Source organism: Scomber japonicus, chromosome 2 (assembly GCF_027409825.1).
Source record: "Scomber japonicus isolate fScoJap1 chromosome 2, fScoJap1.pri, whole genome shotgun sequence".
Taxonomy (NCBI): Eukaryota; Metazoa; Chordata; class Actinopteri; order Scombriformes; family Scombridae; genus Scomber; species Scomber japonicus.
In genome coordinates, this window is record NC_070579.1 from 1638866 (window position 1) to 1666721 (window position 27856).

General features: G+C 39.1%; 1 protein-coding gene across 1 annotated transcript in view; it reads left to right on the forward strand.

Moving 5' to 3' along the window:
* kcnh1b (potassium voltage-gated channel, subfamily H (eag-related), member 1b) overlaps nt 1-27856 on the forward strand; it is a 115052-nt gene that overhangs the window by 32869 nt on the left and 54327 nt on the right. Inside the window, 1 exon segment of the mRNA XM_053337629.1 lies at nt 921-1350. Within this exon segment, the coding sequence (XP_053193604.1) occupies nt 921-1350 (430 nt within the window).

Below are 27856 nucleotides of genomic sequence, written 5' to 3' on the forward strand. Positions count from 1 at the left end.
CCATGCCTAATTACAGCAGCATTGAGTGTTTTTAGTGAACTCTCTTCTTCTCCTGTGAGTTAAACCTCGGAGCTTCGTCCTCTGAGAAGCTGCTCGTCCTCCTGCTGTAATATCAGCTTGTTTTTTACACCAGATTTATTTACATTAGGTCTTTAACAGTGTCCTGAATCAGCTGTTAGAAGCTGCTGTCTGTGTAACACGGTGTTCAGACAGCTGTCTCTGATTAACGTGATACTCACCTAAACACGTCATGTTCTGTGATTTCTGAGGATTTCAGGTTTATTGGTGATGACAGTGGAGATAATGATCCACTCAGGAAGTCTGAATAATGTATAATGTTTCTGACTTTCACCTCTCGTTCCCTCTGTGGAGGAGGAAGAGCATCACATGATCAGTGGTTTGATTCTCAGCTCTTTAACCCTTCGAAGGTCAAACTGTTTAAAAAAACATTTATTTGCTTTTAAATCAGTAAAACTAATGACGGTCTGATCTCAGCTCACATTGGAGAACAATCCAACAGTTGGTGCTTCACAATGAGAGAAAGCTAACTGTTAAGTTAAAATGTTAAGATTTTATTGATTAATCAATTAATTTGTTTTTGTCCAAAATATTTTGATCTTAAGTTTCAGATTTAAAGTTTTGATCCAAATGTTTCAGAAACTTTTTCACTGTGGAGAAAAAACCCTAACCTTCTTCCTCTTCCTCTTCTTCTCCCTCTGTTCCTTCCTCCTCTTCTTCCTCCTATTCTCCTCCTCCTTCTCCTCCTTCCCCTCTTTCTCTTCCTCCTCATCCTCCTCTCACTCCTCTTCCTCCTCCACTTCCTCCTCCACTTCCTCCTTTCTTCTCTTCCTCCTCCTCCTTTTCTCCCTCCTCCTCTTCTTCCTCCTCCTCCTCTTCCTCATCCTCCTATTCCTCCTCAGGGTATCAGCAGTCTCTTCAGCTCCCTCAAAGTGGTGCGCCTCCTGCGTTTGGGTCGGGTTGCTAGGAAACTGGACCACTACATCGAGTACGGCGCTGCTGTGCTGGTGTTACTGGTGTGTGTGTTCGGGCTGGCGGCTCACTGGTTGGCGTGTATCTGGTACAGCATCGGCGACTACGAGGTCATCGACGAGGACAACAACAGCGTGCGCATGGACAGCTGGCTGTACCTGCTGGGCGAGACGGTGGGAACGCCGTACCGCTTCAACGCCTCGGGATCGGGCCGCTGGGAGGGCGGACCCAGCAAGGACTCGGTCTACATCACCTCGCTGTACTTCACCATGACCAGTCTGACCAGTATCGGCTTCGGGAACATCGCGCCCAACACCAACGGGGAGAAGATCTTCGCCGTGGCCATGATGATGATCGGATGTGAGTTTGATTCATGATTTACTTTCTTAGTCAAATAATAATCCGCTTTGGAGATGTTGCAACCAACTTTTTTTTGGCATTTTCCCTTTAAAAAAAATAACAGAAGTGATTATTCATCGATCAAAATAGTTGCTGATTTTGTCTGGAGATCAGCTGATTGACTTCACAAAGACACTGCCATCTTTTATTACACAGATTTTTACACTTTATTGCATTTTTGCAAACCACTAGGTGGCACAAAAAGGTGTGTATGCACGAGGAAACAGGTCAAAGTTCAGCAGAATGAAGTTTAAGGTCCAACAAAGTCAAAATCAGGAGGTTGAAACAGACTCTGGATGCTAAAAACTCTGTGGTTCAAGTCAGCGGCAGAGTGAGGCCTTGAAATCCACCGGTGTTTTGTCCCAACTGCTTTCCAATTGAACTGGTTTCCTTAGTGAACAGCTCCAGCTGGTGTTGAGCTTCCGTCATCAGATTCATCACAAATTCACAAATATACATAACAGCACATTACTGGAGAGTTTTAAGTCGTAAAAACATATTTGGAAGGAAAGAAGGAAGGAGTGAAGGAAGAAGGAAGGAAGGGAGGGACAAGAGGGAGGAAGGAAGGAACAACAAATAATATATTGCAGTTATAATGTTTAAATATTCAAACATGGAAGTTGTATAAAACTGAAATAGGAGCTGAGTTAAGTTATAAAGTTGGAAGTGATGAGAAAGAACTGGAGCCTGATGAGGAATCCGCAGCACGACATCATGGGTCACAGTTAACTGATATATAAGTTGTGTAGTTTTTCTCAGTATCTTGCAGCGTCGGTGTCGCCTACGTATATTGCATGACTGAATATTGACCGGGTCATGACAGCAGAGGGAGGGCTGCACATTCGCTTGTAACGGCCGGTCTGCAGAGTATTCATGACATCATCGGCCGGCCGGGAATTGTCCCGTCTCTCCCGATGGGAAAGGAAAGGCATCCGTGCCTTTCCTTTGCTTCCCCCTGTGTGTCACACTGTGAGGCCTGAATGCAAATGACCCCCCCCCTCCCCATCTGGGTTATCAATAAACATCCAACACCACAGCAGACTTTAAACAAGAACAAGCACCCATCCCACTAAACTGGTTTTCCGTCTTCAAAAACAAGCTTTAAGAATCATCTACTGCAGAGGTCACATACAGGCCAATCTGATCTCATGTGGGCCGGATCATTAAAAAGATGGAGGGAGGGAAGGAAGGAAGGAAAGACAGGCAAAAGGTAGGAAAGAGAGATAGTGAAGGACGGACAGACAGAAGAAAGGAAGGGAGAAACGAAGAAAGGGCAGATGGACGGAGTAAAGGAAAAAAGGAACTACTTAAAAAATAGACTGTATTTATAAAAACTTTGGAATATAGATCTTTAAAGGAATATTTTATAGACATTTAAATGAGCCGCAAAACTAAAATCAGGAGCTGAAAGAGGCTAAAAATGTTGTTGATAGTTCAGAATGAGCGACTTTCACACACAGTCAGCGAGTCCCTGAACGCCTCAGGACCTCCAGACGGGAGGAGTTTCATCCTCCGTCTGTCAAATTAAGCGTGACTTTCCCACACAGTCCCTCTCCACACCGCTGAGCAGAGGAAACAGGAAGAGGCCGACAGCTCCGTCAATAATGTATCGACGGTGTGACACACAGCGAGCGGCGTCCAGAGCTCCGACAGACTCAAAGTGACGTTTTCAGACGGATGCTCGTCGGCTCAGGATTAATAAAACAAGGCGTTCGCCAACCGGCTGCAGATCTTTAAGACGAGGTCGGTTAAAAAAAGAGTTTTAGTTTCAGTTTTTGGGGGTTTTGATTCAGAATCGGGTCAATAAGTAGAATAACTGGGGCAGAATGTGTTTGAATGTGAGAGGCTTTGTGTTTTTAACCCTTTACGTGCTGGTCAGGGTCAAAGTTGATCCTTTATTACATTTGAGAGCTGTGAAAAAAACATACACATTTCTTTTAGGTCAGGGGTGTCAAACATGAGGCCCGTGGGCCAGAACAGGCCCGCCAAGGAGTCCAATCCGGCCCACTTTCCTTCCTGTTTTCTTTTCCTTCCCTCTTTCCATCCACCCTTTCTTCCTTACATCTATCCTTACTGTCTTCTCTTCTCTTCCTTCCATCTTTCCTCCCTCCCTTTCTTCCATCCTCCCTTTCTTCCTGTCTTCTCTTCCTTCTATCTGTCCTTCCTCCCTTGCTTCCTTCAGTCTCTCCTTCCTTCCTTCCTTTCTTCCTGTCTTCTCTTCCTTCCTTCCTTCCATCTTTCCTTACCGTCTTCTCTCCTCTTCCTTCCATCCTTCCTCCCTTCCTTCGATCTTCCCTTCCGTCTTTTCTTTCTGTCTTCTCTTCCTTCCTTCCTTCCTTCCTTCCTTCCTTCCTTCCATCTTCCCTTCCGTCTTTTCTTCCTGTCTTCTCTTCCTTCCTTCCTTCCTTCCTTCCTTCCTCCCTTCCTTCCTTCCTTCCTCCCTTCCTTCTTTTTAATGGGCCGGCCCACATAAGATCAAATTGGGCTGTATGTGGCCCTTGAATGAAGATGAGTTTGACATCTCTGTTTTTGGTGGATATCGTCAAAACGTGCATCATATTTTTTTTATTTTTGTGCAAATTTTATTTAAAAAAATTAAAAATCACCATTCAAACATTGATCATATGCTATAAAATGTCCTCCTGGATCATAAAAGTCTCTCTGACAGCTTCACTAAGGATTAATTAAACATGTATTAATGACTAATGGGGGAGTTTATGAATGTGAATCAGTGTGTAGACTAATTATGAGTCAGAATATGAAGGTTAAAAAGTTAACTGCAGTAATTTGGAGGCGTGTTTCAATCTGCTGCCTGATTTACTGGCAGCAGTTGGGTTACGTGTTCTGTAGTGAGGACAGGACTCAAATTAAATCAGCGAGGTTGAATATTTAATTTTGCTCATGAATGCTTTGTGAAAGTTAGATAGTAACTGCTGCATTTAATATTTACCGGTCATATCTACGATCTAGAAACAGGATCTCTCTGTTTGTGTTTTCTGACGAGGAATCATCTCTGATTAGAAGAGTTAATGTCTTGAGAGCAGAGTAAAGCCCGATTTCCACCGGGTCCGTCAGCGGTGCGTTACAGCTGCGCCGCGGTCACCGGAGCTGATCGGTACCTCTATAACCAATGAGAGTGTTTCCACCGTTAGCGTCTCAGCAGCAGCTATCAATAGGCAGCATTTCTATTTTTGACGGAGTCGTTTCTAACTCATGACAAGCTCAACATAGCAGATCGCACCAGACAGGAAGTCAGACACAGAATCGGCATAATAATAAAACTTCTGTCTTTCAAAATAAAACAACCCGTGCAGCCTCCCGATCGTATTTCAGCAACAGACAGATAAAGACTCCATCTAGCTACGTAGCTACTGACACATGACATCAGCACAAACATCAAAGAAAATTACCAAATCAACCAAAGTTGAGCAAGTTGTGCTGCTACTACAGTAATTACGGTAGACTAGCTACTACAGTAATTACGGTAGACTAGCTACTACAGTATTTACGGTAGACTAGCTACTACAGTAATTATAGTAGACTAGCTACTACAGTAATTACGGTAGACTAGCTACTACAGTATTTACGGTAGACTAGCTACTACAGTAATTATAGTAGACTAGCTACTACAGTAATTACAGTAGACTAGCTACTACAATAATTACGGTAGACTAGCTACTACAGTAATTACGGTAGACTAGCTACTACAGTAATTACGGTAGACTAGCTACTACAGTAATTACGGTAGACTAAAGGCTCTCGTTTGGATTTGATTGGGCTGCCGTAATTACTGTATTAACAGTGCAACTTCATTTTAAAAGGCAGCTTTCTCTCCCAGAGCTCCGCTGCTGTAACGCTCCCGATGTGAGTTGACGCCGGGCAGAGGACGGAGCTAAACCGTAGCGCTGACGGACCCGGTGGAAATCCCCAGTAACAGTTTTCTACCTCGTTCAAACTTCTCTGTCTGTGCTTTGTTTAGTCATGGTGTCTGGTGCTGAAGGTCAGTATCTGTATGAGACAACCTGTATTTTTTAGCAGGTCAGGGCTAAATTTTAGGAGCACAAGCAGAGAATTTAAGTGCATGTCTTAAATCAACCTGCAACGTAATTATTTCACTTTTTAACTGAATTACTGATAAATGCTTTGATAATAAACATATCACAGAGGAGATGACAGCGAGACACACTGATGAGTGTAGATGACTGATCACTCCTTGACCCTCTCTCTCACACACAAACACACACACAGAGACACACACACAGAGACACATACACACACACACATACACACATACTCACACACAGACACACACACACATACTCACACACACATACACACATACTCACACACAGACACACACACACATACTCACACACACATACACACATACTCACACACACATACACACACACACAGACATACACACACAAACACACACATACACACACTCACATACACGCCGGCAGGTTGCACCTGTCGCAGAATATGAGCATCTGGTCTCTGTCTGGAGTCTCATTTATTGTTGTTGCTCGACCGTCTGGTCCTAAAAACCCTTTTTAATAATCGATTAGAAGTATAAATCATCCCCAAGCTTTTTAATAAATAGACATTTTTCATCACTGAGCTGTAAAAAGGTTCATAAATGAGAACAGCTGTCTCTGTCTGTGCTGCAGCAAATCACACAGCAGCTCCCACATCAAGTTCGCTAAAGTGTCACAATAATTATCGACTAATTGTACAATAAGTTAATTATCAACATCATCGTGTCTATAAAGGGACTCATCATGAGCTACATGGACATGACCTTTGACCTCAGTATTAGCAGCTAAGAGGCTCTTCATGTCCTATATTCCTCACTGTGATGTCCTGAGTGGAGACTGCAGAAGAATTAAAGGTAAATAACCCCAAACTATAATCCTCTACGGGGTTTTAGCTCCACCAGGACGAAAATAATGTGCATTTTTAAGTCAAATGCATCATTGTGGTGCGCTATTGAGAGGAAAATGAAGAGGTTATAACTATTTTAAAAAGTTATGCTTTAGTAATTAACCTACTGGTTGTACAGGTATGAACAGTCAGGGCCTGAATCTCGGGATTGCGGGTATTGCGAACTATTTAATTGATTCCCGCAAATCCAACACTTAAAATGCGGGAAATTCCCTCACACACATTTACAGCGATGTATATTAATGTTCAACCAACGTCTGCAGCGGTGCTTTCTGCAGGACTACTGCGGCCGGAAACGCTGTGTCCGAATGTCTGACTCTGGCTAACGGCTGCGGCCTGCTGGATGTCCATCCCCGCCCATAATCTACATATATAAATTCTCCCTAACTTGCTCCAACCCCTCCCATCTTCCCTGCCGGCTAAAACATAGGAGAGAAGACAAAGAGAAGACACACCTGTCGTCCTCCCGGGTGTTGGACTGTTTATAAAGCATGAAGTATAAAATGATCACACGATTCTGTGTTAAGGCCCATTCATGCTCAACGTTGAATACGGATACGGACAGAGCAGTACCACCGGAAGCCATGGGGGGGCAGTGTTGCTGTCATTACTCCATACCTAGCTCTAGTGAGACACGAAGAAGAAATGTTTGTAATTGATAAATAAAATGATAGTCACTCACTTCTCCACTCCTTAGCATTCTGCTAGACCATTCTCTTAACATGTTTCCGTTACTAGTGTTATAAACGGTGACAAACCTATTTATTATTAGTTAAAACACAATATGTCGCTGAAAGACATTGCAATGTTTATTGAAAACAGTTTTCATGTTCATCAAATTTTTTTAAATCAGCCTTCAGTCAAACAGTAGACTTTACATTGTTGCCGTGGTGGAATAATGTTTCCTCCCATCAAAAATCATCTCAAGTAATTCAACATGTCTACTTATCTTTAAGCGTTCGTGTAGTAAGTGTTTATGTAGTAGAGGGAATAACAACATTAATCCGACATTGCGCTGTCTCGACTGAGTTTCCGAATTCCCGACACTGTTCATATTATTTCTATTCTGTTGTCATATATTTAATGTCTTTACTGAAATGGCCTTTGTTGAATAATGAAAATATATTATAAATATACTTTGTTAAGCTTTATTTATAGGCCTACATGTAATGATGATAATCAATGAGACATAGGGTTTCATTTAAAGAGAGATCGGTCCTGGACAACAGAACATTGCAGTACAACATTGAGATACAGATATATAATTACATTTTCTTATTTATTTATGAAATGTGTAAAACTGTTCCGTTTTGTGATATGTTGTCAAGGTAAAATATAATAAACTCCAACGACAGTTAAAGATTAATATATTTTTGCTGACAACCAAAACAAACTTCAATCCAAGTCCTTCCTCTGATGGAAAGGTTCAAGGTTTTCTTTGCATACTTTAGGGTGGTGCCCTTAAAACTCTGGTTTGCAATAACTTCATGACACAATTACAGCTTATATTTATATTTTTATTTATTTAATTATTTCACACACACATCACATACATCACATCACACACACATAAACACGCATTACTAAACTAAAAACTAAACAATCAAAGGAAACTTAACATTACTAATAAAATCAAAGGAAACTTAACATTATAAATAAAATCAAAGGAAACTTAACATTATAAATAAAATCAAAGGAAACTTAACATTACTAATAAAATCAAAGGAAACTTAACATTATAAATAAAATCAAAGGAAACTTAACATTATAAATAAAATCAAAGGAAACTTAACATTATAAATAAAATCAAAGGAAACTTAACATTACTAATTAAATCAAAGGAAACTTAACATTATAAATAAAATCAAAGGAAACTTAACATTACTAATTAAATCAAAGGAAACTTAACATTATGAATAAAATCAAAGGAAACTTAACATTATAAATAAAATCAAAGGAAACTTAACATTACTAAACTAAATCAAATCAACTCTAAACTAAAACTACTTTCTGAAACACAGAACTTGTCCAACATTGGCGAGGACGCGTCTGACCACGTTCCTCCTCTTCGGTAGAAGATGATGCGTGATCGACGCGGCGACGCATTTCTGGATGGTCCGATCCTCCATCCTGAACAATACTAGCATATTTGAAGCGTTACCCCATATTCTACGTAATTTACGATATATTAACTTATCCACTTTCTGCAGATGTTCAGTGGTTATTATGAAATCGTCGTTTTCAAACTCTGCCCAAATGTACTCAAAGACTCCGTCAACCATTTCTTGGTTCCGGTCGAGGTTCGGTGTTTTGGAGTCTCTGATGACGCGACTCATCAGCTTGTCTACGATGATTCTTAGCGACATCTTATACTGCATTTTGTTAAAGTCTTGCCTCTCACTCCTTTTTGAGCTCCCCCCACTAACACGATCCCCACTTAATACCCGCCCCTCCCTTTCCCTCTCCTTATTTTCCTTGTCTTCTCTTTCTCTCTCCTCTCTCTCCTTCCTTTCCTTCTCCCTACTCAACTCCTCCCTTTCTCTCTCCTTCCTTTCCTTCTCCCTACTCAACTCCTCCCTTTCTCTCTTCTTCCTTTCCTTCTCCCTACTCAACTCCTCCCTTTCTCTCTCCTTCCTTTCCTTCTCCCTACTCAACTCCTCTCTTTCTCTCTCCTTCCTTTCCTTCTCCCTACTCAACTCCTCCCTTTCTCTCTCCTTCCTTTTTTTCTCCCTACTCAACTCCTCTCTTTCTCTCTCCTTCCTTTCCTTCTCCCTACTCAACTCCTCTCTTTCTCTCTCCTTCCTTTTCTTCTCCCTACTCAACTCCTCTCTTTCTCTCTCCTTCCTTTCCTTCTCCCTACTCAACTCCTCTCTTTCTCTCTCCTTCCTTTCCTTCTCCCTACTCAACTCCTCCCTTTCTCTCTCCTTCCTTTCCTTCTCCCTACTCAACTCCTCCCTTTCTCTCTCCTTCCTTTCCTTCTCCCTACTCAACTCCTCCCTTTCTCTCTCCTTCCTTTCCTTCTCCCTACTCAACTCCTCCCTTTCCCTCTCCTCCCTTTCCTTCTCCCTACTCAACTCCTCCCTTTCCCTCTCCTCTCTTTCCTTCTCCCTACTCAACTCCTCTCTTTCTCTCTCCTCCCTTTCCTTCTCCCTACTCAACTCCTCTCTTTCTCTCTCCTCCCTTTCCTTCTCCCTACTCAACTCCTCCCTTTCCCTCTTCTCCCTTTCCTTCTCCCTACTCAACTCCTCTCTTTCTCTCTCCTTCCTTTCCTTCTCCCTACTCAACTCCTCCCTTTCTCTCTCCTTCCTTTCCTTCTCCCTACTCAACTCCTCCCTTTCTCTCTCCTTCCTTTCCTTCTCCTTACTCAACTCCTCCCTTTCTCTCTCCTTCCTTTCCTTCTCTCCACTCCTCACCCTCTCCTCACTTAATTGTTGTTCCTCCCTTTTTGTTGTTTCTTCACTCCTTATTGATAAGCCTAAATATTGCTTAGTGGTTTCATTGCTCACTATAGCATTCACAACATCGTCCGTGTCATTGTTCACCTGAATTTTGTTCCACCATCGCATGAGGCTGAGGAAGCCTTGCACCCTGTTGCATACGTCCGCATAAATGTTTTTTTCTTTCTCCAATTTCTTGTCGGACATGTTGCCAACATGACCGTAGATCAGGTCGCTTAGTTGTTTGGAGAAGGATAACTTCTCCTCTTTCGTCACAGACCGTGTTCTTGACAGCTCACTGCCGCTCATAATGGACTTCTCCAGGAATTTCTTGAAATTAAAAATGACCACATGGGTGTCAATCTTTGACAATTTGGGGCTTTGGTATTTAGCCCTCAACTGGGCCACGATCCGGTGAATTGAAGACCTGGCTAGGGTCTTCGACAGGAACTCTCTTATTTGTTCTTTGGCTCTGTTGAGGGTTATACTACGCTTCAGTTCCTCTTTGTCCGACCTCTTCATATAATGGACTTCTTCTTCTATTAGTCCAGCCACATACGAACCTATCACTTCGATCTTTAGAGAGGACTGAATGAGGTCAAATTCCTCGTCTAAAAGAGGTTCCAGTACCTCCGTTACTTGACTTGTGAGAACAGCTTGGACGACTTTCTCCAAGCTGTCAGATTTTTGTTTTGGTCCAAACCAAAACAAATCATCGTCTAAATCATCCATGATCTCCGTTACTTGACTTGTGAGACCAACTTGGACGACTTTCTCCAAGCTGTCAAATTTTTGTTTTTGTCCAAACCAAAACAAATCATCGTCTAAGTCATCCATGATCTCCTCCCTCTTGTCTTGGACTAAGTCATCAATGATCTCCTCCCTCTTGTCTTGGACTGCTCTGGACTTGCTTTGTATGGCGAATATGTTTTTGCCTTTTTGTAAACAGTCTTTGAATAATTCACTGGCATAGTGAATCATGTGATTCAGTCTGCGAGATGGAGTTTCACGTGCCGGTTGGTTCGTGTCCTTTTCTTTGCTCATGCTCTCCATCACCTCCTTCACCATGAGCTTAGCTAGCTTTTCTGAACTGGGGCTGTGGTCTCCCTCAGGAACCCCCAGAGCTTGCTGGAAAATGTCCATAACAGTTTTGTCCAGGACAATGTCTTCTTGTGTAATATCTTTCAGGTGTGCAAACGCTTGAAAAGCATTTGTAATTGCTGACAATAGTTCAGCGAGCATTTCTGCAATCAAAATCTTGGTTGCAGTGTTGGGTGTACCTGATTTAATCAGGTCCCACTGTTTAGCTGTGAGTTTGTTAAAGAAGGATGTGATCACCCTACAAACCTTCTCTACATCGACATGCATTTTCATTTGTGTGCTATCCATGTTTGTATAGTGTGTTTGATTCCTTGGTAGTAGGATTGATTTGCTTTGAGTTTTGAGAACTGTGCTCGGCTTTGTCTTCACTTACTGGTTTGTGAAAATAGGTTGACTTCATGTGGAAGGGCAGTCCTATTTCAATACTCTGTTAATGTCCAGGCTTTGATCGTGGACTAGATTAAAGCATCAAAGTGTGACATCACCGTCCTTATGACATCATACCTCTAAAAAATGGAATCCAGAATGTTTCATAGCAACCGTTGCTAGGCACCTGCTGCACTGTTTGGCAGCTTTACATTTGAGTCAGCACGAAACACTGAAGTCAAGTTTCTAAGCACAACAAATCCATCAAATAGTGAAAAATATGTATAAAATACTAATCTGATAAAAAATATGACAGTTTGCAGGCTGTTTGTGTAAAAAAAAAAATAAATAAAAAAAAATTATAAATATATATATACTGTATATATATATATATATATATATATATATATATATATATATATATATATATATATTTTTTTTTTTTTTGTGAAAGCTGAGTTAAAGCTCTTTTCAAATATGTCTAATTATTTCATAGCTTGTCTCTAACAAATATTACGGTGATCTGAAGTCGGCTGATTTTTCAGGTTTAAAGAATCACAACGTTATAGAATCACAAAAGCCAAGTGTCTCTTTACATGTAAAATATGATTTTATTTTATTATCTCTGGAACAGACGGAAACACAGATTACACTGAGATTAATAAATGTTGGTAAGATGATGAATTCATAAATCAGTTAAACTAGATTTAAAAGCAGTACATAATCAGTCTGACACGCAATTAACTAGTTATGTGTCCTGTTTGTCACCTGCCGATTAAAGTGAAGTTAGCCATCACACTCACCCCAACATATAAAAATGGCTCCTGATATGTCTGAAAAACCCCAAATTCTACTAAAAGTCTTCACTCCACTATCAAACTGATGCTGGCAGTGTGTGGGCTTTATGTATGGTGTAAATAATTAAGGTGAATCAGTAAATCAGTTAAACGAGTTTTAAAAGTAGCATCAGGTTTGTTAAAATGTACATTTAGTATTTTTGTTGGTTTTCTAGATAAATTCAGACTGAACTCAGCGGCAGCAAGACATCATGGAGGTTACGCCCAGTTCAATATAATCAATATATTAAAAAAAGATCAATAAGAGAGATTTGAAATGACATTTGACCCATTTTATACCAAAAGACTGAATGCTCCTGAACATGTCAAATGGTGTAACCACTAAAGAATGATAAATATTAAATATTGTATCAGCTACAGTGTGTTTAAGTGGACTTATACTAATAATGACTTCATTTAAAACATGTAAATGTTTCCTGGTCTCCATGGTAACCAGATGAAATGTAATATTTAGAACAATAGTATTCCATTAGCTTTATTTAATATAAAAGTTATAATGTAAGATCATGCCAAACTAGTTTATATGGTGTAAGGAAGGAAGGAAGGAAGGAAGGAAGGAAGGAAGGATGTAAGATCATGCCAAACTAGTTTATATGGTGTTAGGTAGGAAGGAAGGAAGGAAGGAAGGAAGGATGTAAGATCATGCCAAACTAGTTGATATGGTGTTAGGTAGGAAGGAAGGAAGGAAAGAAGGAAGGAAGGAAGGTGTTTTATTGACTACTGTTTTTAAGCAAGTTGAATTATTTGGTACTAAAGGTACAAGAGAGAGATTTGAAATGACATTTGCACCATTTTTTTAACCAAGAGTAAGACTGACTGCTCCTGAAAATGTCAAATGGTGTAACCACAAAAGAATGATATATATTAAATATTTGATCACCTACAGTGTATTTACCGTAAATATCAGTATAGAAGGGACAGTTGCCCTTAGCAACTGTAGGACCTTAGCTGCCCTTAGCAACCGTAGGACCTTAGCTACCCTTAGCAACCGTAGGGCCTTGGCTGCCCTTATCAACCTTAGGGCCTTGGCTGCCCTTATCAACCTTAGGGCCTTGGCTGCCCTTAGCAACCGTAGGGCCTTGGCTGCCCTTAGCAACCATAGGGCCTTAGCTGCCCTTAGCAACCTGTCGCTGGGCAGAAACCGAGCAACTTTTTTGTGAAAGTGATAATTGTACTGTGATTATTACTGAGGTTGTACTAAGTGGTGCTGGTGGACTTGGGTGCATTACATTAAATGGTGTTCTTAATATTTTGCCCTCCTCATGTATGTTAATGGACAAAATATTAGGAACACCTTTCAATATAATTCACCCTAATACACCACAATTCACCCTAATACACCACAATTCACCCTAATACAACCCTAATACATTATTTATTATATCACTTTTTTGACAATGTCACCAAAAACTGAAAATGTATAAACTTCAAAAAAGCAGAATTTATAGCAGAGCTGTTTATTGGATTGAATTATATTGCACATGTGTTCCTAATGAAGTTACAGGTGATTGTAGTTCAGAGAATAAAACTACTAAAGTATTTACTAAATAACTAATTACTATATAATATAGTTCAGAGAATAAAACTACTAAAGTGTATTCTAAATAACTAATTATTACATAATGTAGTTCCTTAAATTGAAGGAAAGTGACAGTATATATAATCTGCGGTAAGAATAGGGGAGTTCTGGTCCTCTGAAAAGAAGCCAACCAGGAAGTAACTTAGAGCTGCATTCTATCAAAAGGCCACCAGGGGGCGACCGTCTCTATACAAGTCAATGGAGAATTCACCAACTTCTCACTTGATTTCTAACCTCAGTAAACGTTTTCAAAATGTGTTTATGGTCTCAATCGCTAGTTTAAAGCCTTCTTCAATGCAGTATGATGTTCATTTGGGACATTTTGGCCTCCCTGATTTTATATGTGACAATAAAGCAGGGTATGCATTAGGGCGTGGCTACGTCCTGATTGACAGGTTGATTGACCAATGTCCTCCAGATCCAGCCCTCGCAACCATAGCAACCTCCCCGCTCCGCCCATGGCCCCACCTCATGCCCATATAAGTAGAATCCATGTTTTTATATATTTTTTAGAATAGAACAGAATAAAACTTTATTGTCCGTCATGGTGGACAATTGTCTTTGACTCACCAATAAAAGACATACAGTAGACAGAAATGACATAAGATCTATAGAGTCCACAAACTCCTTAAAATCATTCTTAAAATACATAAAATACCTAAGTATAAAATATAAGTGCATATTGGTTCCTGTGTGCATGTTGAAGTGTTTAAAATATGAATTGCACTTGGGATAAAATACTACTTATGAATATTATTTCTATTCTATTATCATATATTTAATGTCTTTACTGAAATGGCCTTTGTTGAATGATGGAAATATATTATAAATATACTTTGTTAAGCTTTATTTATAGGCCTACATGTAATGATGATAATCAATGAGACACAGGGTTTCATTTAAAGAGAGATCGGTCCTGGACAACAGAACATTACAGTACAACACTGAGTTACAGATATATAATTACATTTTCTAATTTATTTATGAAATGTGTAAAACTGTTCCGTTTTGTGATATGTTGTCAAGGTAAAATATAATAAACTCCAACGACAGTTAAAGATTAATATATTTTTGCTGACAACCAAAACAATACTTCAATCCAAGTCCTTCCTCTGATGGAAAGGTTCAAGGTTTTCTTTGCATACTTTAGGGTGGTGTTCTTAAAACTCTGGTTTGCAATAACTTCATGACACAATTACAGCTTATATTTATATTTTTATTTATTTAATTATTTCACACACACATCACATCACAACACACATAAACACACATTACTAAACTAAAAACTAAACAATCAAAGGAAACTTAACATTACTAATTAAATCAAAGGAAACTTAACATTATAAATAAAATCAAAGGAAACTTAACATTATAAATAAAATCAAAGGAAACTTAACATTATAAATAAAATCAAAGGAAACTTAACATTACTAATAAAATCAAAGGAAACTTAACATTACTAAACTAAATAAAATCAACTCTAAACTAAAACTACTTTCTGAAACACAGAACTTGTCCAACGTTGGCGAGGACGCGTCTGACCACGTTCCTCCTCTTCGGTAGAAGGTGATGCGTGATCGACGCGGCAACGCATTTCTGGATGGCCCGATCCTCCATCCTGAACAATACTAGCATATTTGAAGCGTTACCCCATATTCTACGTAATTTACGATATATTAACTTATCCACTTTCTGCAGATGTTCAGTGGTTATTATGAAATCGTCGTTTTCAAACTCTGCCCAAATGTACTCAAAGACTCCGTCAACCATTTCTTGGTTCCAGTCGAGTTTCCGTGTTTTGGAGTCTCTGATGACGCGACTCATCAGCTTGTCTACGATGATTCTTAGCGACATCTTATACTGCATTTTGTTAAAGTCTTGCCTCTCACTCCTTTTTGAGCTCCCCCCACTAACACGATCCCCACTTAATACCCGCCCCTCCCTTTCCCTCTCCTTATTTTCCTTGTCTTCTCTTTCTCTCTCCTCTCTCTCCTTCCTTTCCTTCTCCCTACTCAACTCCTCCCTTTCTCTCTCCTTCCTTTCCTTCTCCCTACTCAACTCCTCCCTTTCTCTCTCCTTCCTTTCCTTCTCCTTACTCAACTCCTCTCTTTCTCTCTTCTTCCTTTCCTTCTCCCTACTCAACTCCTCTCTTTCTCTCTCCTTCCTTTCCTTCTCCCTACTCAACTCCTTTCTTTCTCTCTCCTTCCTTTCCTTCTCCCTACTCAACTCCTCCCTTTCTCTCTCCTCCCTTTCCTTCTCCCTACTCAACTCCATTTCTCTCTCCTTCCTTTCCTTCTCCCTACTCAACTCCTCCCTTTCTCTCTCCTTCCTTTCCTTCTCCTTACTCAACTCCTCCCTTTCTCTCTCCTCCCTTTCTTTCTCTCCACTCCTCACCCTCTCCTCACTTAATTGTAGTTCCTCCCTTTTTGTTGTTTCTTCACTCCCTATTAATAAATCTTCTGGAATGAGTTCACCTAAATATTGCTTAGTGGTTTCATTGCTCACTATAGCATTCACAACATCGTCCGTGTCATTGTTCACCTGAATTTTGTTCCACCATCGCATGAGGCTGAGGAAGCCTCGCACCCTGTTGCATACGTCCGCATAAATGTTTTTTTCTTTCTCCAATTTCTTGTCGGACATGTTGCCAACATGACCGTAGATCAGGTCGCTTAGTTGTTTGGAGAAGGATAACTTCTCCTCTTTGGTTGCGGACAGTGTTCTTGACATCTCACTGCCGCTCATAATGGACTTCTCCAGGAATGTCTCGAAATCAAAGATGAGTACCTGGCTATCAACGTTTGACATATTGGGGCTTTGGTATTTGGCCCTCAACTGGGCCACGATCCGGTGAATTGACGACCTGGCTAGGGTCTTTGACAGGAACTCTCTTATTTTTTCTTTGGCTCTGTTGAGGGTTATACTACGCTTCGGTTCCTCTTTGTCCGACCCCTTTATATTATGGACTTCTTCTTCTATTAGTCCAGCCACATACGAACCTATCACTTCGATCTTTAGAGAGGACTGAATGAGGTCAAATTCCTCGTCTAAAAGAGGTTCCAGTACCTCCGTTACTTGACTTGTGAGAACAGCTTGGACGACTTTCTCCAAGCTGTCAGATTTTTGTTTTGTTCCCAACAAATATCTGTCTAAGTCATCCATGATCTCCGCCCACTCGTCCTTGACTGCTCTGGACTTGCTTTGTATGGCGAATATGTTTTTACCTTTTTGTAAACAGTCTTTGAATAATTCACTGGCATAGTGAATCATGTGGTTTAGTCTGCGAGGTGGAGTTTCACGTGCCGGTTGGTCCTTTTCTTTGCTCATGCTCTCCATCACCTCCTTCACCATGAGCTTAGCTAGCTTTTCTGAACTGGGGCTGTGGTCTCCCTCAGGAACCCCCAGAGCTTGCTGGAAAATGTCCATTACAGTTTTGTCCAGGACAATGTCTTCTTGTGTAATATCTTTCAGGTGTGCAAACGCTTGAAAAGCATTTGTAATTGCTGACAATAGTTCAGCGAGCATTTCTGCAATCAAAATCTTGGTTGCAGTGTTGGGTGTACCTGATTTAATCAGGTCCCACTGTTTAGCTGTGAGTTTGTTAAAGAAGGATGTGATCACCCTACAAACCTTCTCCACATCCACATGCATTTTCAGTTGTGTGGTATCCATGTTTGTATAGTATGGTTTGATTCCTTGGTAGTAGGATTGATTTGCTTTGAGTTTTGAGAACTGTGCTCGGCTTTGTCTTCACTTACTGGTCTGTGAAAATAGGTTGACTTCATGTGGACGGGCAGTCCTATTTCAATACTCTGTTAATGGCAAGGCTTTGATCTTGGACTAAATTAAAGCATCAAAGTGTGACATCACCGTCCTTATGACATCATACCTCTAAAAAATGGAAGCCAGAATGTTTCATAGTAACCGTTGCTAGGCACCTGCTGCACTGTTTGGCAAATTTACATTTGAGTCAGCACGAAACACTAAAGTCAAGTTTTTAAACACAGCAAATCCATCAAATAGTGAAAAATATGTATAAAAATACTAATCTGATAAAAATATGACAGTTTGCAGGCTGTTTGTGTAAAAAAATAAATAAATAAAAAAAAAATTATAAATATATATATATATATATATATATATATATTTTTTTTTTTTTGTGAAAGCTGAGTTAAAGCTCTTTTCAAATATGTCTATTTATTTCATAGCTTGTCTCTAACAAATATTACGGTGATCTGAAGTCGGCTGATTTTTCAGGTTTAAAGAATCACAACGTTATAGAATCACAAAAGCCAAGTGTCTCTTTACATGTAAAATATGATTTTATTTTATTATCTCTGGAACAGACGGAAACACAGATTACACTGAGATTAATAAATGTTGGTAAGATGATGAATTCATAAATCAATTAAACTAGATTTAAAAGCAGTACATAATCAGTCTGACACACAATTAACTAGTTGTGTGTCCTGTTTGTCACCTGCCGATTAAAGTGAAGTTAGCCATCACACTCACCCCAACATATAAAAATGGCTCCTGATATGTCTGAAAAACCCCAAATTCTACTAAAAGTCTTCACTCCACTATCAAACTGATGCTGGCAGTGTGTGGGCTTTATGTATGGTGTAAATAATTAAGGTGAATCAGTAAATCAGTTAAACTAGTTTTAAAAGTAGCATCAGGTTTGTTAAAATGTACATTTAGTATTTTTGTTGGTTTTCTAGATAAATTCAGACTGAACTCAGCGGCAGCAAGACATCATGGAGGTTACGCCCAGTTCAATATAATCAATATATTAAAAAAAGATCAATAAGAGAGATTTGAAATGACATTTGACCCATTTTATACCAAAAGACTGAATGCTCCTGAACATGTCAAATGGTGTAACCACTAAAGAATGATAAATATTAAATATTGTATCAGCTACAGTGTGTTTAAGTGGACTTATACTAATAATGACTTCATTTAAAACATGTAAATGTTTCCTGGTCTCCATGGTAACCAGATTAAATGTAATATTTAGAACAATAGTATTCCATTAGCTTTATTTAATATAAAAGTTATAATGTAAGATCATGCCAAACTAGTTTATATGGTGTAAGGAAGGAAGGAAGGAAGGAAGGAAGGAAGGAAGGATGTAAGATCATGCCAAACTAGTTTATATGGTGTTAGGTAGGAAGGAAGGAAGGAAGGAAGGAAGGATGTAAGATCATGCCAAACTAGTTGATATGGTGTTAGGTAGGAAGGAAGGAAGGAAAGAAGGAAGGAAGGAAGGTGTTTTATTGACTACTGTTTTTAAGCAAGTTGAATTATTTGGTACTAAAGGTACAAGAGAGAGATTTGAAATGACATTTGCACCATTTTTTTAACCAAGAGTAAGACTGACTGCTCCTGAAAATGTCAAATGGTGTAACCACAAAAGAATGATATATATTAAATATTTGATCACCTACAGTGTATTTACCGTAAATATCAGTATAGAAGGGACAGTTGCCCTTAGCAACTGTAGGACCTTAGCTGCCCTTAGCAACCGTAGGACCTTAGCTACCCTTAGCAACCGTAGGGCCTTGGCTGCCCTTATCAACCTTAGGGCCTTGGCTGCCCTTAGCAACCGTAGGGCCTTGGCTGCCCTTAGCAACCATAGGGCCTTAGCTGCCCTTAGCAACCTGTCGCTGGGCAGAAACCGAGCAACTTTTTTGTGAAAGTGATAATTGTACTGTGATTATTACTGAGGTTGTACTAAGTGGTGCTGGTGGACTTGGGTGCATTACATTAAATGGTGTTCTTAATATTTTGCCCTCCTCATGTATGTTAATGGACAAAATATTAGGAACACCTTTCAATATAATTCACCCTAATACACCACAATTCACCCTAATACACCACAATTCACCCTAATACAACCCTAATACATTATTTATTATATCACTTTTTTGACAATGTCACCAAAAACTGAAAATGTATAAACTTCAAAAAAGCAGAATTTATAGCAGAGCTGTTTATTGGATTGAATTATATTGCACATGTGTTCCTAATGAAGTTACAGGTGACTGTAGTTCAGAGAATAAGACTACTAAAGTATTTACTAAATAACTAATTACTATATAATATAGTTCAGAGAATAAAACTACTAAAGTGTATTCTAAATAACTAATTATTACATAATGTAGTTCCTTAAATTGAAGGAAAGTGACAGTATATATAATCTGCGGTAAGAATAGGGGAGTTCTGGTCCTCTGAAATGAGGCCAACCAGGAAGTAACTTAGAGCTGCATTCTATCAAAAGGCCACCAGGGGGCGACCGTCTCTATACAAGTCAATGGAGAATTCACCAACTTCTCACTTGATTTCTAACCTCAGTAAACGTTTTCAAAATGTGTTTATGGTCTCAATCGCTAGTTTAAAGCCTTCTTCAATGCAGTATGATGTTCATTTGGGACATTTTGGCCTCCCTGATTTTATATGTGACAATAAAGCAGGGTATGCATTAGGGCGTGGCTACGTCCTGATTGACAGGTTGATTGACCAATGTCCTCCAGATCCAGCCCTCGCAACCATAGCAACCTCCCCGCTCCGCCCATGGCCCCACCTCATGCCCATATAAGTAGAATCCATGTTTTTATATATTTTTTAGAATAGAACAGAATAAAACTTTATTGTCCGTCATGGTGGACAATTGTCTTTGACTCACCAATAAAAGACATACAGTAGACAGAAATGACATAAGATCTATAGAGTCCACAAACTCCTTAAAATCATTCTTAAAATACATAAAATACCTAAGTATAAAATATAAGTGCATATTGGTTCCTGTGTGCATGTTGAAGTGTTTAAAATATGAATTGCACTTGGGATAAAATACTACTTATGAATATTATTTCTATTCTATTATCATATATTTAATGTCTTTACTGAAATGGCCTTTGTTGACTGATGGAAATATATTATAAATATACTTTGTTAAGCTTTATTTATAGGCCTACATGTAATGATGATAATCAATGAGACACAGGGTTTCATTTAAAGAGAGATCGGTCCTGGACAACAGAACATTACAGTACAACACTGAGATACAGATATATAATTACATTTTCTAATTTATTTATGAAATGTGTAAAACTGTTCCGTTTTGTGATATGTTGTCAAGGTAAAATATAATAAACTCCAACGACAGTTAAAGATTAATATATTTTTGCTGACAACCAAAACAATACTTCAATCCAAGTCCTTCCTCTGATGGAAAGGTTCAAGGTTTTCTTTGCATACTTTAGGGTGGTGTTCTTAAAACTCTGGTTTGCAATAACTTCATGACACAATTACAGCTTATATTTATATTTTTATTTATTTAATTATTTCACACACACATCACATCACAACACACATAAACACACATTACTAAACTAAAAACTAAACAATCAAAGGAAACTTAACATTACTAATTAAATCAAAGGAAACTTAACATTACTAATAAAATCAAAGGAAACTTAACATTATAAATAAAATCAAAGGAAACTTAACATTATAAATAAAATCAAAGGAAACTTAACATTACTAAACTAAATAAAATCAACTCTAAACTAAAACTACTTTCTGAAACACAGAACTTGTCCAACGTTGGCGAGGACGCGTCTGACCACGTTCCTCCTCTTCGGTAGAAGGTGATGCGTGATCGACGCGGCAACGCATTTCTGGATGGTCCGATCCTCCATCCTGAACAATACTAGCATATTTGAAGCGTTACCCCATATTCTACGTAATTTACGATATATTAACTTATCCACTTTCTGCAGATGTTCAGTGGTTATTATGAAATCGTCGTTTTCAAACTCTGCCCAAATGTACTCAAAGACTCCGTCAACCATTTCTTGGTTCCAGTCGAGTTTCCGTGTTTTGGAGTCTCTGATGACGCGACTCATCAGCTTGTCTACGATGATTCTTAGCGACATCTTATACTGCATTTTGTTAAAGTCTTGCTGCTCACTCCTTTTTGAGCTCCCCCCACTAACACGATCCCCACTTAATACCCGCCCCTCCCTTTCCCTCTCCTTATTTTCCTTGTCTTCTCTTTCTCTCTCCTCTCTCTCCTTCCTTTCCTTCTCCCTACTCAACTCCTCCCTTTCTCTCTCCTTCCTTTCCTTCTCCCTACTCAACTCCTCCCTTTCTCTCTCCTTCCTTTCCTTCTCCTTACTCAACTCCTCTCTTTCTCTCTTCTTCCTTTCCTTCTCCCTACTCAACTCCTCTCTTTCTCTCTCCTTCCTTTCCTTCTCCCTACTCAACTCCTTTCTTTCTCTCTCCTTCCTTTCCTTCTCCCTACTCAACTCCTCCCTTTCTCTCTCCTCCCTTTCCTTCTCCCTACTCAACTCCATTTCTCTCTCCTTCCTTTCCTTCTCCCTACTCAACTCCATTTCTCTCTCCTTCCTTTCCTTCTCCCTACTCAACTCCATTTCTCTCTCCTTCCTTTCCTTCTCCCTACTCAACTCCTCCCTTTCTCTCTCCTTCCTTTCCTTCTCCTTACTCAACTCCTCCCTTTCTCTCTCCTCCCTTTCTTTCTCTCCACTCCTCACCCTCTCCTCACTTAATTGTAGTTCCTCCCTTTTTGTTGTTTCTTCACTCCCTATTAATAAATCTTCTGGAATGAGTTCACCTAAATATTGCTTAGTGGTTTCATTGCTCACTATAGCATTCACAACATCGTCCGTGTCATTGTTCACCTGAATTTTGTTCCACCATCGCATGAGGCTGAGGAAGCCTCGCACCCTGTTGCATACGTCCGCATAAATGTTTTTTTCTTTCTCCAATTTCTTGTCGGACATGTTGCCAACATGACCGTAGATCAGGTCGCTTAGTTGTTTGGAGAAGGATAACTTCTCCTCTTTGGTCGCGGACAGTGTTCTTGACATCTCACTGCCGCTCATAATGGACTTCTCCAGGAATGTCTCGAAATCAAAGATGAGCACCTGGCTATCAACCTTTGACATATTGGGGCTTTGGTATTTGGCCCTCAACTGGGCCACGATCCGGTGAATTGAAGACCTGGCTAGGGTCTTTGACAGGAACTCCCTTATTTTTTCTTTGGCTCTGTTGAGGGTTATACTACGCTTTGGTTCCTCTTTGTCCGACCCCTTTATATTATGGACTTCTTCTTCTATTAGTCCAGCCACATACGAACCTATCACTTCGATCTTTAGAGAGGACTGAATGAGGTCAAATTCCTCGTCTAAAAGAGGTTCCAGTACCTCCGTTACTTGACTTGTGAGAACAGCTTGGACGACTTTCTCCAAGCTGTCAGATTTTTGTTTTGGCCCCAACAAATATCTGTCTAAGTCATCCATGATCTCCTCCCACTCGTCCTTGACTGCTCTGGACTTGCTTTGTATGGCGAATATGTTTTTACCTTTTTGTAAACAGTCTTTGAATAATTCACTGGCATAGTGAATCATGTGGTTTAGTCTGCGAGATGGAGTTTCACGTGCCGGTTGGTCCTTTTCTTTGCTCATGCTCTCCATCACCTCCTTTACCATGAGCTTAGCTAGCTTTTCTGAACTGGGGCTGTGGTCTCCCTCAGGAACCCCCAGAGCTTGCTGGAAAATGTCCATTACAGTTTTGTCCAGGACAATGTCTTCTTGTGTAATATCTTTCAGGTGTGCAAACGCTTGAAAAGCATTTGTAATTGCTGACAATAGTTCAGCGAGCATTTCTGCAATCAAAATCTTGGTTGCAGTGTTGGGTGTACCTGATTTAATCAGGTCCCACTGTTTAGCTGTGAGTTTGTTAAAGAAGGATGTGATCACCCTACAAACCTTCTCCACATCCACATGCATTTTCAGTTGTGTGCTATCCATGTTTGTATAGTATGGTTTGATTCCTTGGTAGTAGGATTGATTTGCTTTGAGTTTTGAGAACTGTGCTCGGCTTTGTCTTCACTTACTGGTCTGTGAAAATAGGTTGACTTCATGTGGACGGGCAGTCCTATTTCAATACTCTGTTAATGGCAAGGCTTTGATCTTGGACTAAATTAAAGCATCAAAGTGTGACATCACCGTCCTTATGACATCATACCTCTAAAAAATGGAAGCCAGAATGTTTCATAGCAACCGTTGCTAGGCACCTGCTGCACTGTTTGGCAAATTTACATTTGAGTCAGCACGAAACACTAAAGTCAAGTTTTTAAACACAGCAAATCCCTCAAATAGTGAAAAATATGTATAAAAATACTAATCTGATAAAAAAAATATGACAGTTTGCAGGCTGTTTGTGTAAAAAAAATTAATGAATAAAAAAAAATTATATATATATATTTTTATTTTTTTTGTGAAAGCTGAGTTAAAGCTCTTTTCAAATATGTCTATTTATTTCATAGCTTGTCTCTAACAAATATTACGGTGATCTGAAGTCGGCTGATTTTTCAGGTTTAAAGAATCACAACGTTCTAGAATCACAAAAGCCAAGTGTCTCTTTACATGTAAAATGTGATTTTATTTTATTATCTCTGGAACAGACGGAAACACAGATTACACTGAGATTAATAAATGTTGGTAAGATGATGAATTCATAAATCAATTAAACTAGATTTAAAAGCAGTACATAATCAGTCTGACACACAATTAACTAGTTGTGTGTCCTGTTTGTCACCTGCCGATTAAAGTGAAGTTAGCCATCACACTCACCCCAACATATAAAAATGGCTCCTGATATGTCTGAAAAACCCCAAATTCTACTAAAAGTCTTCACTCCACTATCAAACTGATGCTGGCAGTGTGTGGGCTTTATGTATGGTGTAAATAATTAAGGTGAATCAGTAAATCAGTTAAACGAGTTTTAAAAGTAGCATCAGGTTTGTTAAAATGTACATTTAGTATTTTTGTTGGTTTTCTAGATAAATTCAGACTGAACTCCGCAGCAAGACATCATGGAGGTTACGCCCAGTTCAATATAATCAATATATTAAAAAAAGATCAATAAGAGAGATTTGAAATGACATTTGCACCATTTTATACCAAAAGCAAGACTGAATGCTCCTGAAAATGTCAAATGGTGTAACCACAAAAGAATGATAGATATTAAATAGTGTATCAGCTACAGTGTATTTAAGTGGACTTATACTAATAATGACTTCATTTAAAACATGTAAATGTTTCCTGATCTCCATGGTAACCAGATGAAATGTAATATTTAGAACAATAGTATTCCATTAGCTTTATTTAATATAAAAGTTATAATGTAAGATCATGCCAAACTAGTTTATATGGTGTTAGGTAGGAAGGAAGGAAGGCAGGAAGGAAGGAAGGAAGGAAGGAAGGAAGGAAGGATGTAAGATCATTCCAAACTAGTTTATATGGTGTTAGGTAGGAAGGAAGGAAGGAAGGATGTAAGATCATGCCAAACTAGTTGATATGGTGTTAGGTAGGAAGGAAGGAAGGAAAGAAGGAAGGAAGGAAGGTGTTTTATTGACTACTGTTTTTAAGCAAGTTGAATTATTTGGTACTAAAGGTACAAGAGAGAGATTTGAAATGACATTTGCACCATTTTTTTAACCAAGAGTAAGACTGAATGCTCCTGAAAATGTCAAATGGTGTAACCACAAAAGAATGATATATATTAAATATTTGATCACCTACAGTGTATTTACCGTAAATATCAGTATAGAAGGGACAGTTGCCCTTAGCAACTGTAGGACCTTAGCTGCCCTTAGCAACCGTAGGACCTTAGCTACCCTTAGCAACCGTAGGGCCTTAGCTGCCCTTAGCAACCGTTGGGCCTTGGCTGCCCTTAGCAACCGTAGGGCCTTAGCTGCCCTTAGCAACCATAGGGCCTTAGCTGCCCTTAGCAACCTGTCGCTGGGCAGAAACTGAGCTACTTTTTTGTGAAAGTGATAATTGTACTGTGATTATTACTGAGGTTGTACTAAGTGGTGCTGGTGGACTTGGGTGCATTACATTAAATGGTGTTCTTAATATTTTGCCCTCCTCATGTATGTTAATGGACAAAATATTAGGACCACCTTTCAATATAATTCACCCTAATACACCACAATTCACCCTAATACAACCCTAATACATTATTTATTATATCACTTTTTTGACAATGTCACCAAAAACTGAAAATGCATAAACTTCAAAAAAGCAGAATTTATAGCAGAGCTGTTTATTGGATTGAATTATATTGCACATGTGTTCCTAATGAAGTTGCAGGTGACTGTAGTTCAGAGAATAAAACTACTAAAGTGTATTCTAAATAACTAATTATTATATAATGTAGTTCCTTAAATTGAAGGAAAGTGACAGTATATATAATCTGCGGTAAGAATAGGGGAGTTCTGGTCCTCTGAAATGAGGCCAACCAGGAAGTAACTTAGAGCTGCATTCTATCAAAAGGCCACCAGGGGGCGACCGTCTCTATACAAGTCAATGGAGAATTCACCAACTTCTCACTTGATTTCTAACCTCAGTAAACGTTTTCAAAATGTGTTTATGGTCTCAATCGCTAGTTTAAAGCCTTCTTCAATGCAGTATGATGTTCATTTGGGACATTTTGGCGTCCCTGATTTTATATGTGACGATAAAGCAGGGTATGCATTAGGGCGTGGCTACGTCCTGATTGACAGGTTGATTGACCAATGTCCTCCAGATCCAGCCCTCACAACCATAGCAACCTCCCCGCTCCGCCCATGGCCCCACCTCATGCCCATATAAGTAGAATCTGTGTTTTTATATATTTTTTAGAATAGAACAGAATAAAACTTTATTGTCCGTCATGGTGGACAATTGTCTTTGACTCATCAATAAAAGACAAGCACTAGACAGAAATGACATAAGATCTATAGAGTCCACAAACTCCTTAAAATCATTCTTAAAATACATAAAATACCTCAGTATAAAATATAAGTGCGTATTGGTTCCTGTGTGCATGTTGAAGTGTTTAAAATATGAATTGCACTTGGGATAAAATACTACTTATGAATATTATTTCTATTCTATTATCATATATTTAATGTCTTTACTGAAATGGCCTTTGTTGAATAATGAAAGTATGTTATAAATATACTTTGTTAAGCTTTATTTATAGGCCTACATGTAATGATGATAATCAATGAGACATAGGGTTTCATTTAAAGAGAGATTGGTCCTGGACAACAGAACATTACAGTACAACACTGAGTTACAGATATATAATTACATTTTCTTATTTATTTATGAAATGTGTAAAACTGTTCCGTTTTGTGATATTTAGTCAAGGTAAAATATAATAAACTCCAACGACAGTTAAAGATTAATATATTTTTGCTGACAACCAAAACAAACTTCAATCCAAGTCCTTCCTCTGATGGAAAGGTTCAAGGTTTTCTTTGCATACTTTAGGGTGGTGTCCTTAAAACTCTGGTTTGCAATAACTTCATGACACAATTACAGCTTATATTTATATTTTTATTTATTTATATATTTCACACACACATCACACACACACACATCACATCACAACACACATGAACACACATTACTAAACTAAAAACTAAACAATCAAAGGAAACTTAACATTATAAATAAAATCAAAGGAAACTTAACATTACTAATAAAATCAAAGGAAACTTAACATTACTAAACTAAATCAAAGGAAACTTAACATTACTAATAAAATCAAAGGAAACTTAACATTACTAAACTAAATCAAATCAACTCTAAACTAAAACTACTTTCTGAAACACAGAACTTGTCCAACGTTGGCGAGGACGCGTCTGACCACGTTCCTCCTCTTCGGTAGAAGATGATGCGTGATCGACGCGGCGACGCATTTCTGGATGGTCCGATCCTCCATCCTGAACAATACTAGCATATTTGAAGCTTTGCCCCATATTCTACGTAATTTACGATATATTAACTTATCCACGTTTTTCAGATGTTCAGTGGTTATTATGAAATTGTCGTTTTCAAACTCTGCCCAAATGTACTCGAAGACTCCGTCAACCATTTCTTGGTTCCAGTCGAGGTTCGGTGTTTTGGAGTCTCTGATGACGCGACTCATCAGCTTGTCTACGATGATTCTTAGCGACATCTTATACTGCATTTTGTTAAAGTCTTGCTGCTCACTCCTTTTTGAGCTCCCCCCACTAACACGATCCCCACTTAATACCCGCCCCTCCCTTTCCCTCTCCTTATTTTCCTTGTCTTCTCTTTCTCTCTCCT